Source organism: Suricata suricatta, chromosome 12, assembly GCF_006229205.1.
Source record: "Suricata suricatta isolate VVHF042 chromosome 12, meerkat_22Aug2017_6uvM2_HiC, whole genome shotgun sequence".
In the NCBI taxonomy this organism is placed as follows: Eukaryota; Metazoa; Chordata; class Mammalia; order Carnivora; family Herpestidae; genus Suricata; species Suricata suricatta.
In genome coordinates this window covers 62,718,057-62,734,036 of record NC_043711.1, presented here as the reverse complement: position 1 = coordinate 62,734,036, position 15,980 = coordinate 62,718,057, and the positions used below count along the sequence as shown (strand labels likewise).

Genomic DNA, 15,980 nt, shown 5'->3' with positions numbered 1-15,980 from the left:
AAAAAAAAAAAATGCAAGCCAGAAAGTGTCTTTGGGTCATCATTGCTCTCAGAAAATACCATAGGCAGTTCACATTTTTCTGAAGTGCTGGGGCTACAAAAAAATGTTGGGAAAGTTAAGAGAATCCTTCATAAAGCAAAGCTCAAAACCATGGCATCTTCTTCACAGTCTTCCCTTGCTCTGCCAGGACAATGAGGTTGGTGTTCATATTCTTGAACCTTTTAATGATTTCAGCAGAAAGGTCTTCAAAATTGTAGTTTGTGTCTCTGTAAGTTATTTCTCACTTATTAGTTCTCTTTTACATGTCTGTGCCTCTGTACCCTTTCTTTATTTGGCAGGTAATGGCAATACTTTGCCCCAAAGAGGGGAATTTGTGAACTTTGCACTTTGAAACTAACCCTAATATCAATCTGTCATTTGTTTTGAACAAATTGGGAAACAGAAGGCCTCAAAAAAAAAAAAGAGGGAATACAGAAGCATAGGGAAAAATTACATTTATAACGGAAAAGGAGGCTTATTAAGAATTTCAGAAATTCTATTCCTAATGGCTTTGAATCTCTCCATCTTCCATTTCCTTGCATGGACAGAGCTCCCTTTGAAGTCTTTGGAAGCTTTCTGTAAGAAAAAATATATATACATGGGTGTGGAGCTGAAAATTGAGCTCATTGTTTTGCCCTTTTAAAATGTGTTTTTCGAAGATTTGCCTTTCATATTGCAGATGGGAGAGAGGATGTGCAATTTTACCTTGTGTAACATCTTTGCCTGAAAAGCTCAAAGTATTTGTAGATGTTGTTTAATGAATAGTTCCCATGTTTGCCTGCTGAGGAAGGCAGAGGTTTGTGTAATTTACTTCCATTTTACACCTGAGGAAACTGATATTTAAGGAAAAGAGGCTCCGAATTTCAACCAGTAGTAGAATTAAGAAAATAAGCCCAAACTTTGCCATTGGGCTAATGGTGCCTAGTCTAATAATCCTGGAGGTTGAGCGTAACCTCCGAGTGAAATGGTATATTAGAAAAAATTCATCAGAGACATTGTCATATTCCATTTTAGTGTGAACCTTGCATTTATTATGTAGCATCATTTGTATTTATTCTGACTGCTTCCTAGTTTATTGGCCTAATTGTAATTTCAGTAACTTCTGATTTGGGATCTCTTACTGAAATTGAGTTTTAATAATCCTTTTGTAGTCAGTTTAACTCATTCTAAGTAAGTATGTAAGAGAAACAAAACCAGATGTGGAAACACAGAACTAAGGTCTAAGTAGAACAGATATAATTGCATTTGAGAGTTTTTTTTGTACACACAAAACAGTTAACAAATATGCATGAAACCCCAAACTATGTATTTAAGGTCTCTTGGTAAATGTATGTGAATCAGGGCATAAATTCAACTGACTGTGTATATCAATATCATTTTTACTGAAAAGATCATATTGAATCCCAACTAGTTCTAATTACATCTAAATCATTTGTTTGCTCGTTTAGGCAACTGGCAAAGAACCAGCTAAAATAATTTCAATCAGTAGAAATTATGTCAAGACTCCTTAAGAAGGGCTTCTGAAGAACTTAATACATCTATTCTTTTACCATTTATTGAATCTCTAAAAATGTAGGGCAAGGATCACTTAGATAAAATAAGCAAAATGAAACCCAAACGTAACAAATGCCTCAAAAGAAAACAATATAATTCCTGGTCTCAGGAAGCAAACAGTCTCAGTGGAGGGCAGCAAACAAACCAACTAAATCAATAAAACCAACCAAAACCTCCAGCCACGGCTCATTCACTGACAAGTCTTCTGTTTCAGAAGCTCACAGGAAATTACAGATAAATATGTTACAATTTAAACTTGTGCCCATTTCTGTCCCCTGTTTTTCTCATCTCAACTCCTATCCTGCTCGACCTGACCTTTGTTATCATTTCCCTCCCCACTTCAAGCTCAGCTCTAGAATTTTCTAACAGGGAAATCCCATAATATTCTTTCTTCTCCTGTGGGACTGAATGGAAGGTCTGCATAAACTCATTAGGGGACTCATGGTCAGTTTCAAGGAACACTTTTTTTAGCCTTAGAAGGTCGGCATACATACCATAATATGTTTTGTATTCCTTCATGCTGGGATACATGTTGATCTCTACATTTAAAATTATCCCTAGAAAGGCTTGAGTGGCCCAGTTAATTAAATGTCTGACTTGATTTTGGCTCAGGTCATGTTCCCAGGGTTGCACATTCGAGCCCTCCTTCAGGCTCCTTGCTGAGTGTGGGGCCTGCTTGAGATTCTCTCTCGGGGGCCCTGGTGGCTCAGTCAGCTGAGTGTCAGAGTCTTGATTTCAGCTCAGCTCATGATCTCACAGTTCACAAATTCAAGCCTCTCACGGGGCTCTGTGCTGGCCGCGCAGAGCCTGCTTTGGATTCTCTGCCCCTCTCCCTCTAGTGTTTTCTTTCTCTCTTTCAAAAACAAACATTTTTTTTAAAAAAAGATTCTCTCTCTCCCTCTGTCCTTTCCCTGCTTGCATATGCATGCTTGCAGTCTCTGTCTCTAAAAATAAAAATAAATAAAATATAAAATAATCCCTTTGTCTAAAAATGCTAACCTACTATTATTAGAAAAAATAAGAACTACAAGTGTCTTCACAAGACATGGAAGTAAGAATCTAATGTCTCACCCTATTGTCACTGGTGTGGTATGTCGTTAAAGAGCTTACAGAATTTCCTCCGTTTTATCTTTGAAATGACTTACTATCACAAGGCACATTTAATTTCTGTCTATAAAATATAAGCCAGTAGTGAAAACTTTATTTTTATTTGACTATTAAGAAAATAAAAAATAAAAAACTAGGTCTCCATTGTGTTGGGCATTTTCTGTAGATCTTCAAGAAAAGGAAAAGCTGGCTTGACTTACAGGATCTTCGATACCTGGTGGTGTGGTTTTTATTTTTGATTTTGATTGTGGTTTTGGTTTTTTTGCCATGAAAATCTGTGGCCCAAAGGAACATAAAGGGAGGAAATACTCTGCTGTCCTTCAAAAAAGGACTGGTACTCCTGCTTATGGGCAAAATAAACCCTTTAGAAAGCAGCAGAAGCCACCTTCATTTGTAGGCATTACTGGAAGACATTTCCAGGCTGGGAAGAATTTTTTTCAAGGAATTTAAAAACTATCTATCCTAACAAAAGAAAAATGTAGTCTTCTCAGGTCACTCCATCATACCTGACGATGAATATGTTTTTAATTAAAGCCTGGGCACAAAACTGGCTTACTGAAAACCATTGTGATGCCTGATCACTCTCCTGAGACACCCACCATCATCGGTACTGATGGCTAACTCTTGACACTCCCGAGGCCGCTTTATGTGTTCAGCAGTTAGAAAGGTGATTTCTGAGGCCGGGCAGCTGTTCGTGTTAAAGCTATTGTGTGGGAAACAAAAGCCATTCTGTTCTGTTCCCCAGCCACCTTTGTATCATCGATACAGGAGCCATTTCATAAATGGGTTATAATTCTTTACCAGGGAATTTCGTTACTGCCTGTGCTTCAGCGTTCACGTGCACTTCCAGACAGCAAAGGGGATGTCTGAACATACCTCCAGTGGACGGAATCTTGGCGTTCTGACCTTTGGCAAGATGCTGGCATTTTTAGTCTGTTAATTGGGCCTGTGACTAAATGCCATCATACTGATGGGGTTTTGGGGTGATGGTGGAATTTGGGGCTGACAGCCAAGAAAGAATTCTTGAAGACATCTTTGGTGCTAAAAGGTGATTTTATTAAAGCCCAGGGACAGGACCCATGGTCAGAAAGAGCTGAACTGGGGTTGTGAGGAGTGACTGATTATATACCTTCAGGTTGGGAGGGGTCAGGGACAGTGTAAGTCTCTAAGGAAGTTTGGAAGCAAGGTTTCTAGGACCTTGAGGGGCTAGCTGTTGTTAGGAAAACATCATTTATTACTGTTTAGTAAAACCTCAGTCATGAGACTCTTCAGATATATACCAGGGGCCATATGCTTGGAGTATAATTGCCAACATATACTTGGGAGTTAAAGATAAATGACATTTGTAAAGTAATTTTTATGTGTTTAGGGAGACTCACAGGACCCTGGGTCTGGGTGGGGGTGGGGGCATCAAGAAAATGTTAAGCCAAGGTTCTCTTTTCTCCTAGCAAAGTGTCATCATCAGGGCAGCTGAGCTCCTAGAGGGAGGTCACTCTGCCCATTTCAAGGACCTGTCAATGGGCTGTAGGCAGTAAGGGAATTTAATTTTTCATTTGCCTTTGTTTCCCACATCACCATGGCAAGCACTTAAGCCCTCTTATATCCTGATGGTGACGCTAGGAAACAGAGTCTAAAGGTTCCTGGAGATTAGGCTATGGATAAGATTGCCTTTTGCTTGGGACGCCTGGGTGGCTCAGTCGGTTGAGCGTCCGTCTTCGGCTCAGGTCATGATCTCGTAGTTCGTGGGTTCGAGCCCTGCATCAGGCTCTATGCTGACAGCTAGCTCAGAACCTGGAGCCTGCTTCAGATTCTGTATCTCCCTCTCTCTCTCTGACCCTCCTCTGCTCATGCTCTCTCTCTCTCTCAAAAATAAACAAAACGTTTAAAAAAAATTTTTTAAATAAATAAAGATTGCCTTTTTCTTGCAGTTTACTAAGTAATCTGTAAACTGAAGGAGACTCTTGTCCTGCATGACTGTGAACTCTATCAGTCAATCATTTACTTTCTTTCCTTTCCCCTGTTCTTGGGCAGCCAGGAGTGTTCAGGGAACAGCACACACATCCTCCCTGGGGGGGACTTGCTGTCAGCCTGTCCTTCACCCTCCGCTTGCCCCATGTTCCCTCATCAGTACCAACATCTATGTTCCCAGTCTTCCGTGTGGTAAACCACCAGACCCAAGGCTGGCTAGAGTGAATTGGCTGCCACCCTGCCTGCCTTAGAAATCAATCAGAACACACTACATGGTGGCACCCACATGTACTGGAATTAACTGCTTTTCTCCAAAATTTCCTCATTGACCTGACTTGGGAAATTCTCCTAGGCCAGATAAAAGTGACATTTATTTGGAGAACAGACATTTTTTCACCCAAACGATACGTTCACTATTGTCATTTGTAAAATGTGTCAGGTTAGGGAATTTTCAGTTGCATGCAGAAGAAACAGCTGTCCTAAACAACTGAGGAAATACAGTGGACCGCATCATCCTCCGCAGCTACTCCTCTCTCCCTGGGCTGTGCCCCTTGAGGCTCCTCCCACTACAGGCACGTCTTCTTCCCCATCTCATGGGTAGTGGGCTCAGCCACATGACTTGCTTTGACAGGCTGAAAAGGTATTGCTTAATCTCACTTTATGCACTTCTACCATTGCCCTAAGAACATTTGCCAGCTACGTCTTATCAAAATAAAGACAGGGAGATGTGAGGCCAATCTGAGGTCTGCAGGTTGGAGCCAAACCCAGCTGAATCCAGACTTCAGATGTACTTCTAGGTGACCCAGAGATTCATGAGTGAGAACAAATGACAGCTGTTTTAAGTCAAAGCCTCTTGTGGTAGTTTGTTATGTAGCACTACTGTGGCAAAAGCTGACTGATATTTATTGCTCATATAATTGAAGACTCCAAAGGCATTGTAGGCTTCAGATAGAGTTTGGAAGGAGTTTCTTTTTTTGTTTTTAATTTTTTACTGTTTATTTATTTTGAAAGAGAGAGAGGGAGAGAAACAGATCGTGAGTGGTGAGGGGCAGAGAGAAGGGGACACACAGAATCTGAAGGAGACTCCATGCTCTGAGCTGTCGGTACTGAACCCAATGAGGGGCCCAAACTCATGAGCCATGAGATCATGACCTGAGCCGAAGTTGGCCACTTAACCAACTGAGCCACCCAGGTGCCCCTCTTTTTCTTTTTTTAATGTTTACTTTTGAGAGAGAGAGAGAGAGAGAGAGAGAGAGAGAGAGAGAGAGAGAGAGAGGGAGGGAGAGAATGAGTGGGGGAGGGGCAAGAGACAGGGAGACACAGAATCCAAAACAGGCTCCAGGCTCTGAGCTGTCAGCACAGACTTTGATGCAGGACTCAAAGTCATAAGCTATCAGATCATGACCTGAGCCAAAGTCGGATGGTCACTGGCTGAGCCACCCAAGCACCTTGAAAGGAATTTCTATTCCATGTCTCTGTGATTATCCTGGAGCTTCAACCAGGATGTTTTTCTTCTTGGTGTCATGATAACTATACCATTTCAGGCTTCACATCTATACCCCAATACTATCCAGAAGGCAAGATGTTTCTCTTTTTTAACCATCATATAAAAGTCTTGGGATTCACTCTGATTAGGCCACCATAGGCCATGTGTCTATCCTGGGCCAATTATTGAGCAAGGAGGGTATGGTTATGCAACTTGGTTTATGTCAGTCAGAGTCCCCTCCTAAAGATGGGAGCAAGCTCAGTCTCTTCCAGAATTCATGGTATGCCCCATTAAAGGTGGGAGCATTCTGAGAGGCACCAGCAGCATTAACTTTGGAGAGCCTAAAATATCAAACATTACACTACATTATTTGGGTCAAGACCTTTTCTACCTGCCTACTGCTAAGCTAGCTAGAGCTAGAGAGAAGGGATTTATCTTCTAAATTTCACATGTTCCTTGGTGAATGGCAAAGCATGTGGCCACACTCATGCTACTTCAGACACTGGAAGGTCAGTGGGAGCCAAGCTTTACATAGGACTTTACCATTAATCCACTGGACTTCCAAATTCCTAGTAACTCAGGATTTTTAATAAAATTCAAAATAGATTTGGTCTATTGGAATTTGAAGACCTCTGAGCTGTAGGATGAGTTAATGCTAGTGTAATGAAAATTTAACCAAATGTGTTGCATTTGTGTGGATGTCATTCCACTGCCTTCTGGCCTCCATTGTCCCTGATGAGGAGTTGGCTGTAATTCTTCCAAACACAGAGTAAGCATCAAATAAAAATGTATGTTGAATGAATTAAAAATAGAACCAAGATCAAACTTTAAAAAAAAAAAAAAGGTGGGAGAGGGCTCTTAGGTAGCTCAGATGGTTAAACAGCCAACTCTCAGTTTCAGCTCAGGTCATGATCTCATGGTTCATGGGTTCTCTGACAGTGCAGAACCTCTTTGAAAGTCTGTTTTTCTTTCCCTCTCTCTACCCTTCCCCTGCAGTCTCTTTCTCTCAAAATAAACAAACTTAAAAAGAAATAGAACCAAGGTCTTTTGACACAATATAACATTCTTTCAAGAATACCACACCACCTCTTTGTAAAACTTTCCTTTGTACATTTACTGCTTACATTGAAGCCTTTGCAGGAAAGTGAATCAAATAAATCAACTCAAGTAAGTTTTCAAACATGGACATTAAAATGATCACCAGTTACTTTCTCTGCTTCTAAGAGTTCTCCCTGACCTCAGATCATCTGGAAGGTTGAATAACCCTTATCATTCAACATGTTTATATCATTCAACTAAGGTTTGTCATTCTATGAATATTACTGAACACCTGTGCACAAGGCACCATGTTAAGTAGTGTGAGGAACGCAGAAGGGAAAGAACTAATATTTGCCTTAAGTTACCAAACAATTGTAATCTAATTGTTGTTCAGGTTTCAGGGTGATCTTGGACAGAAGGAGAGATTAGACCTTTCATGAAATTATGGATTCTCAAGGAGCAACTTGTCTGTCTTCTTGTGGACTATTTACCTTATTGTTTCAGTCATAAAGGGTCTCGGTTCTGTAGGAAACATCCATCAGCAATAAGACAAAAATGATGTAAACCAACCATTTTGATGTGAATCAGACTAGGTATTAGGTATTTCCCATACTCTTACATTAATATCTTAAAATTATTTTCTGTAAAGTTCACCATGGCTATGCATGGGCATTGTTTAGTCTGATTTGCCAGTAGTATCCTGGTTAAAGAATTCTTCTACATAATTGCTGGTCTGGGAGCACAGACTCAGCTACATCTTCCTCATGTCTCTCTCTTTGTGTCTTTTATTCCAGTTGGGTTATGCCTTGAACCATACAAACAGAAAACTAACATTGGAACCTAAAATAACTGTCAATGCCAAGATTGTTGTGGTTGGTGCATCCAGTGTTGGAATTTCCTTCCTAGAGACACTGGTATTTTGGTGAGTTCTTTTACCTTATTTATTTCTTTGTTTTTAAAGGGGCCATTCTCCTCTATACCTGAGAGGTTTTTTTGAAAAAGACCTGAAGTTTTTTTTTGCCACCCCATATACCTTGCCTAGGTGGATTGTTGAATCAGTGAAATATTCTAGACAGAGGATTGGCAAACTATAGCCCCTAGATCAAATGTGCCTTTCTACCTGGTTTTGTAGATAAAACTTTATTGGAACACAGTCACATTTATTTTTATGTTGTCTCTGTTTTCTTGATACAATGGCAGATTTGAGACACTGTGACAGAGACTGTTTAGCCTGTACTCTGACCCTTTCCAGAATTTTGCCAACCGCAGTCTATACTAGTATTTCCCTATTTGGTTGAATCATAAAAATCACCCAGAGCACTTGTTAAAGATTCCCAGACCCAGCTTCCGATGCACAGAATCAGGAACTCTCAGGAAGGGCTCTGGGGATCTACATTTTAGCAAGTGCTCCATGTACTCAGGCAGGTTTGGGAACCAGTTTTGACATTGGATATCACAAATAGACTTTCTGAAATGGCAGATGGGCCAGGGCCTTTCTTCCACCGCCTGCATTTTAGGTGCCAGGGAATAGAATAACCACCCCCTCACCCCCCACCAAGGAAGACTGAGGCCTGAATATCCCTTCAATACTGTTGTTGTTGTTGTTGTTTTTATCCTCACAGTACTAAATGGGTTTCCTTTCAGAGCACATTTTCCTGATAGGTGATTCCTGGAGATTCTCAGCTTCCCCTGACTAGCTCTCCAACTGCTCACTGAATTTCAGCCCCTCACTGACAGGAAGAGCCCTGGGTTATTGTCCAAGAACTTGGGTTCATGGCCTGGTATCCCCAGCATGTGATGTGGAACCTTAGATGTCTTACTTCACTTTGTCTCAGACTTAGTTTCCTCATTTATTTTTTTAATTGTTTAAAGTTTATTTATGTATTTACTGAGAGAGAGCAAGCGAGCAAGGGAGAGGCAGAAAGAAGGAAAGACAGAATCCCAAGCAGGCTCTATCTGTCAGCAAGGAGCCCAGCGTAGAGATCAAACTCACAAGCCGTGAGATTATGACCTGAGGTGAAATCAAGAGTTGGATGCTTAAATGACTGAGCCGTCCAGGCACCCCTCCTCATTTATTTTTTTTAAAGCCTCATAGATTTCTTTTTAAAAATTTTTTAATGCTTATGTATTTTTAAGAGAGAGGGAGACAGAGCACAAGTGAGGGAGGGGCAGAGAGAGAGAAAGCAGGAGACACAGAATCTGAAACAGGCTCCAGACTGAGCTGTCAGCACAGAGCCCAATGTAGGGCTTGAACTCACGAACAGTGAGATCATGAATAGAGCTGAAGTCTGACACTTAACCAAGTGAGTCACCCAGGTGCCCCAATAAAGTCTCATGGTCTCATAGATGTATTAAAAGAGTTTGGCTTTGGAGAAACACAGACTCCTGAATCAAGGTCCAGGTTTTTCTAAATCTTTTGTTCAAGATCACATGAGAAATTTTAGCTCATGTTCAAAACTGTAGGTGCTAAGAGACAAGCAGAGGATGGGGAAAAGCAACCCCTCCAGCACTCCTCCAGAAGCCAGCAAAGGTACTGGCCTAAAGGAGATGGGTGAGGCCTTGTTGAGGGTTAGACAAGGAAAGGAGTGGAGGAAATGACCCCAAACGGGTGTTTGTACTTGGTTGATAAGGAGACAATCTAACCCTGAATGGTTACTTTGCTCATTTGACATCACATTAACCAGATAAAGATTTTTTTTCATTTTTCAGCCAATTTGTTCAGTTATCTGGATCACACTCCTAGTGAATCAGAAATAAGTCACATCATTACTGAAATTAGCAACAGAGCTCACATGCTTTAAATATTGCAGTCAGTCCATAGCAATCTTTCATCGCAAGAAAGCAGTAATGAGAAGCATCCAGGATTATCCACTTTCCTGTGTGGGCCACACTATGGTTTGAGGGCTCTCCTCGTTGTGAGGGGTCTCTTCATCTATGGCTCTGAGCAGTAAGTCACATGTGACCATTTCTGAATGATGTATCAGTGTGGACTTGTGAAATTATAGTAGTCAAGAAGTTACCAGAAACAGGTCTGAAACCTTCATTCAGCTGCTACTTAGTCATTACAGTTGTATTTTAAATGATTACATTAAGATATACACATATCATTTTCTTTTTGTGGAATCAATCTTAGATTTAATAAAAACAAGAATAACTTTGGATATAAGTACGTGGTTGATTAAATTCCTCAATCAGACCTTTTTAAAGCATTTTAAAGTACTCACAGTTCTCTGTCATCGTTACACAGATTACATACTCTAAAAATAGACCGGTATCAGTTTATGGATCTTGAATCCTTCACAGAGGAAATAGTTTTCTCATTATTTTCCCTAATTATTTTAAATTAGCAGGCACCATAGTAACCTACTGCATATTTTACTTACCAGCTTAACTACCATTTGAACTGGATGTTATAAATGATTTGACCTGAAATGAAATGGAAGTAGTCACCAAACACTGACCCCCAGTGATGACTGAGTCCACATTCTTGAGGCATGATTTGGAAAAATCACCCTCCTGATGTTCCTGCACCGCACTATCAGACCCAGTTGAGGCACTGTGGATCCTGGAAACCCATCTGAGGCCCAGTACAGCAGCCTCTTTTTCCAGAAAGTCTGATAATCCTGTCATCGGATGTCCAGACAGATAACTCTTTGTCTTCGTGTTAAATACACACAAAAAAATTACAAAGCATTTGTCATCTTCAAAGGACACCAAAGGCAATCCTTGCGCAAATTCTTGTCCCTTGTTACATCCTTCTTTCCTCAAGTGCTAAGATGCTGCTGGGGGAGCCAAAGGGATTTGCTCTAAGTCATCAACTAGTACAGTAGAATGAGGCTCCATGTGAGGAGAGAACAGTGAACACGAAGTTTCATTTTTTTTTCCTTTTAGTACAGCATTCTATCTGGTCCTTTGCTGTTTACCCATCCAGCTACATCTGCTCAGACACACCTTCTTATCTTTGGTTGTCAGGCCTGTGGGTCACCTGTATCTTTGTGTTTTACTGGGGTGAGTTCTCCTTGGGCCCCCAGTCCCCAATGACATATATGACAATTGTTTTCTTAGGGACAAATACCAGTATCCCCTGGGGTGCTCCCACCCCCCAGTCCTATTTAGTCCTCCAGTGCTGGGCTAACGAGTGGCAGCCCTGCTCTCAGAGCATCCTGAATGTTCTTGGCTTAGACAGTCTAAGCACTTCATATATATTATCCTTCTCAGTACTTGTATTAATAAGACATGTCTAAAACCCCAGTCATGGGGAAAAGCAGAAGGAACCTGGCCTCAGCTGTCAGCCCCTCTCTGCTGCCAATCAGTGCTATGCCTGTCGTCCTCACTGTGCTAAGAAGATCATGGCAGGGACCCCCATGGTCCTGCCAGCCTGAAGGTCTTTCACCCTAGGAATTCCACCAACCTTGTCTGAGGCCTTCCTCTTCTTGGCTCAACAGCCAGGCCTGGAGGTGAGCATCTATCATCTGTCAGAAATACTATTTCCTGGCGGAGAGCTTTGCAACAAAGCCTGAAAGCTCTTTTCAGAAAGCAGGAGGCCCTTTCCTGCAAAACTTTAGGAGGTTATATTTTCACCAGCCACCTCACACACAAAGTCCTGCTCCGCTGAACTCCCCAAATATCATGCTTTCAATACTTTAGGCTTTCCACTGAAGTACTCCAAAATCATTTTTTAAAGAGAAATAGAGAAATGTCATGCCCAAAAAAGGCAGGGGGGAGGGGAGGAACCAGGTCTGTGAACTCATCTTACGTTTTACGTCCTTCTTACAGTGTGGTCCAGGGAGCAGTGTCACCGTCACCTGGGAGCTTGCTAGCAATGCAGAGCCTCAGGCCCTGCGCCTGACAGTGTCCCAAGTAGAGAGTCCCTCCCCCCCTCCCAAATTACACAAAAAGGCTTCTTTGCTGTCTCTGGAGCATAAACTCACTGAGCTGAAGCAGTTACTGGTTTATTCTGTTTCAGCTCGTGTGTCTCCCTGCTTCTGTGCATTACATTATTTACTCCTAATTATGGAGCAGCTCCTTTTAATCCATTATTTTAAAATCCTTCCTAATTAAATTCTGAGGTAAAGAATCTCTTGAGAAGCCTGCAGTGGCATCCTGGGATGACAGTGACTGAAAGCAGCCCTAGGTGGTACCCCGACGACCCTTTGTGCACCTAGAGAAACAAACACTTGCATTCACAGAAAGCGCTGGTGGGCGGGAGGGCCCAGGCCCACCTTTTCTTCCACTTCCACCACCTGGAAGAGTTTTCAAAACAAAACAAAACAAAACAAAACAAAAAATCCAACCAAAGAATCTCATCAAGCGGTGAAATCTCTGGTTTTGTACCTAAACATCGATCCTTCATTGGGTTGGGTGCGGCAGGGCCGCCAAGATAGCTTGGACCAGGAAGGGAACGTTTGCACAGCCGCAGTTGTGCCCGGATGACCATGACTCCTGTTATCCAGCTGCATATCCGGTGCAGCTGTCGGGTCTGGCAGCAGCCAGCCCAGTGCTTGCAGCTTAATTAGACTTTTTATCTCTACGTTTGTCTGAGGACATTTGAAACCTTCAGTGTGGCCTGTCACTAATTAGGTGACTAATTAAATAGTTAGTGCTTACTTGCTGAGCTCAGAGCTAAACCCCAGTGAACAGGTTGGTGATTGCCATTGTTCTGTATTGTTGGTCTTGGCCCCATGAATGGATGGACATGTGCTCTCCCTGATTGTCCTTTTGATACCAGGGCAAATGCAGCATGGCAGCCAGGCCCATGGCACGTGCAGTCCTGTGCTCCAAGGTGCCTGGGGAGCAGGCAGAGATCAACTGGGCAGGTCGTGTCTTGCCATATTGCTGTGTTGGCATCAAAATGGGACCTGTCAGGGGCCCATACAGAAGCCCGTCTGGTGGCTGGGGGAGGGGTGGGAAGGATAGGGACGTCTATATGTCAAGCTCAGAGGCTCTGGCCTTCCCAGGCAGAAAGACGTGACATTCTGCCACTGGAAAGTAAGGACTACCTGGTGTTGCAAATCATAATCAAGTTTCCTAACTAATTCCAATATTTAAACTTAATTAATTATAAATGAAAAAAATCTTCATTTGTTGAAATTATCCACTCCTGCTCATTTCTGGATAACTTTTCTTTTTCTTATCTTCTACTACCACTTTACAGACACCCAGAACAAAAGGAAAGCAAGATTCTTTGAACAACATTAGGCTTTTTTTGGGGTCAGCTTATTGTCATTTTTTTGAGTTTTTTCATGATTCTTTGGGGTTAAGGATGTTAATTAGGGAATGTATTCTTCATGATCACACAAAACATAACCACAGGTGTGAACTGAGTAATAGACTCTTCCATTCTGTTCCACCCTCTACTATCAGATCATTTTCAAATGATGATGTCGGTACCTGCCTTGGGTTACATTCCTTCAAAAGCTGAAAACAAAGAATTTGGGTGCCAGCAGTTTATTTGGAGGCTATCCCCGGAAATTACCTGAGAGAGCAGGATGGTGAGGTGGGAAAGGGAAGGAAGTCAACAACACCCCCAAAAGGCATTTGTCAGTAGGTTGCTACGGCAACTGATACTCAATCCTATACTGGGATCCTTAAAAGGACACAATGGAGAGTGGCTTCTCTTCATATGAGGAAGCTGCATTATTTACCCATAGTTCCCATCCTTTTGGTCACATGGTCACCCTGGGCTGTTCTTCCAGCATGCCCCTCCAGCTCCCATGGAAGATGTCCCCAGGCAGACAGGCAGAAAAGCACTGGGGTGGGAGAACCTTTTGTAGGTGATATGGCTAGGCTCCCTACCATTCCAATTTCTTTAGTCAGTTCTTTCTTTTTTTTAAAATTTTTATTTATTTTGTAGAAAGAAAGAGACATAGTGTGAGCAGACAAGAGAGAGAGACACAGAATCCGAAGCAGACTCCAGCTCTGAGCTGTCAGCACAGAGCTTGACACAGAGCTCGAACCCACAAACCATGAGATCATGACCTGAGCCTAACCCACTGAGCCACCCAGGCGCCCCTACAACCTCTGAGTTAACATCAGGACGAAGAAAGCTGACCAACACTCTGTGGTGTTTCTATTTTGCAAAAGTGCTTGACTGCAGAGAGAACTGGTGTTGTGCCCTGCCCTTTTAGCTATCTACCCAGACTGAGGGATATATAAATCCCTTAGGAATCAAAGACTCTCATGGTCATAGTGGCCACATCTTTGGCTCCCACTCCCTAATGGGCTGCTGACAGATGTGTCTTAAGCCCTTTCATAATACTTGGATGCTCTGCAAACCTTAACCTGGACATATTTTGGTCCTTTCTTTTGCCACTAACCTCATTCATCATGTAAGTCTTGAGGGGTCTCTGAGTGCATCCCACACCCCAAATCCAGGAATTCCAGTGCATTAAAAACAAAACAAGACAAGTCCAAAACAAAAAATTCACTTTTAACTCATATGTCTCAAATATTTAATAGGATCAGATACTTCCTTCATTGAAACTTATATTAAAGTCTACCCACCTTTCTTAAGCACCCAAAATCACTGGGAGCCTCTCACTTTTCTGTGCCTAAAATAGTGGTTCTCAAAATGGAACACCAACATGAACATCATTTGAAAACCTGTTAGATATAAAAATTCTCAGTTCCCACCCCAGACCTACTATATCAGAAGCCTGGAGAATGGGGTCCAGGAATCTTTGTTTAAACAAACCCTCTAGGGAGTTACTTGAACTTCAGTGGCACAAGGTCAATGCCATCTATCCCCATCCTACTGTACGCACCTTTCTCATGTGCAGCCTCATTTCCCAAAAGACAAAGGGCACCCTCAGTCACACATGCCCAACCCTGACTCAGCCCTGAATCCACTAGTCACTTTCTTGCTTCCCTGTACCTCCCACCGATTGGATTCTTTTGCCCAGTACAAACAAATAGAAGTGACTATAAGCACTTTGAGGGACTAAGGAGGTGTCACATTGGCCCTTCTCACATACCATTTGATATTGGGTGGAAATTTGGAGAAGCCTGGAATCATGGGAATGGTCCTTCTGTAGAAGTGCTAGGTAGTCATCCTCTCTGGGGGATTGGAGTGGTTGGAGCCACTGTTGAGACCCAGACTAGGCAAGGCCAGTTACTGGGCATATGGCTTCTGGAGACCGTGTTGATCCCTAACTGGAATTCTCTGAAGATAATTTCTCTCAAAAGGACAACCAGAATCTTTCCAATATACCAACATAGTAAAGCACTTGGGCTTAAAAAAAAAAAAAGGCCCTGAGTTTCATTTTATTTTAAGAACTAGTGATGGAAAAATATGTTGTGATCAGCTTCCTAGACATAAGGGTAATGTTAAGTAACTTTTTCTCTAAGCAACAGATTGTGAAAATTCCAGACTCAACAGCTCTGTACATCAGAGATAGTAGTGGGGGGGAGGGTGGGATGGAGGTAGAGGTGGAGGTGATAAGAGTTTTCTGGGCCCCTCTTTCTGGAGCCACAACTCCTGGGCTGGGGTGGGTCCCAGGAATATGTATTTTTAAGACTCCCCATATAATTCTGACATGCACCTGGGTACAGTCACCATTTATGTAGACATTTCTTCAAAATTGGCAGCCTTATCTGTAGGAAACTTATTTCCCTGTATAATTGTAATTAACCTGTTTTTATGAGCTTGTTTTCCAAACCACATTTTCTAATTCCTAACAAATAATATATAACTTCTAGGCTATATCATTACTTCAGGGCTTACTTACTAGGCATAATTATTAACTTATCATTAAGCCTGACATAGCTGAAGTTATTACCCCATATCATA

The 15,980-nt window shown here is 42.0% G+C and overlaps 1 protein-coding gene across 3 annotated transcripts in view; it reads left to right on the top strand.

Annotated features, from left to right (window-relative positions):
• Positions 1 to 15,980, top strand: part of CFAP61 (cilia and flagella associated protein 61) — a 278,328-nt gene that overhangs the window by 154,322 nt on the left and 108,026 nt on the right. Inside the window, exons 18-19 of one of the 3 annotated variants that reach the window (XM_029918147.1) lie at positions 7,987 to 8,114; positions 10,579 to 10,812. In XM_029918147.1, coding sequence (XP_029774007.1) covers positions 7,987 to 8,114; positions 10,579 to 10,594 — 144 coding nt within the window. In that variant the 3' untranslated portion in view covers positions 10,595 to 10,812. Of the gene's footprint in view, positions 1 to 7,986; positions 8,115 to 10,578; positions 10,813 to 15,980 lie in introns of those variants that run through there. The other 2 variants (XM_029918146.1, XM_029918148.1) reach the window with 2 other exon arrangements.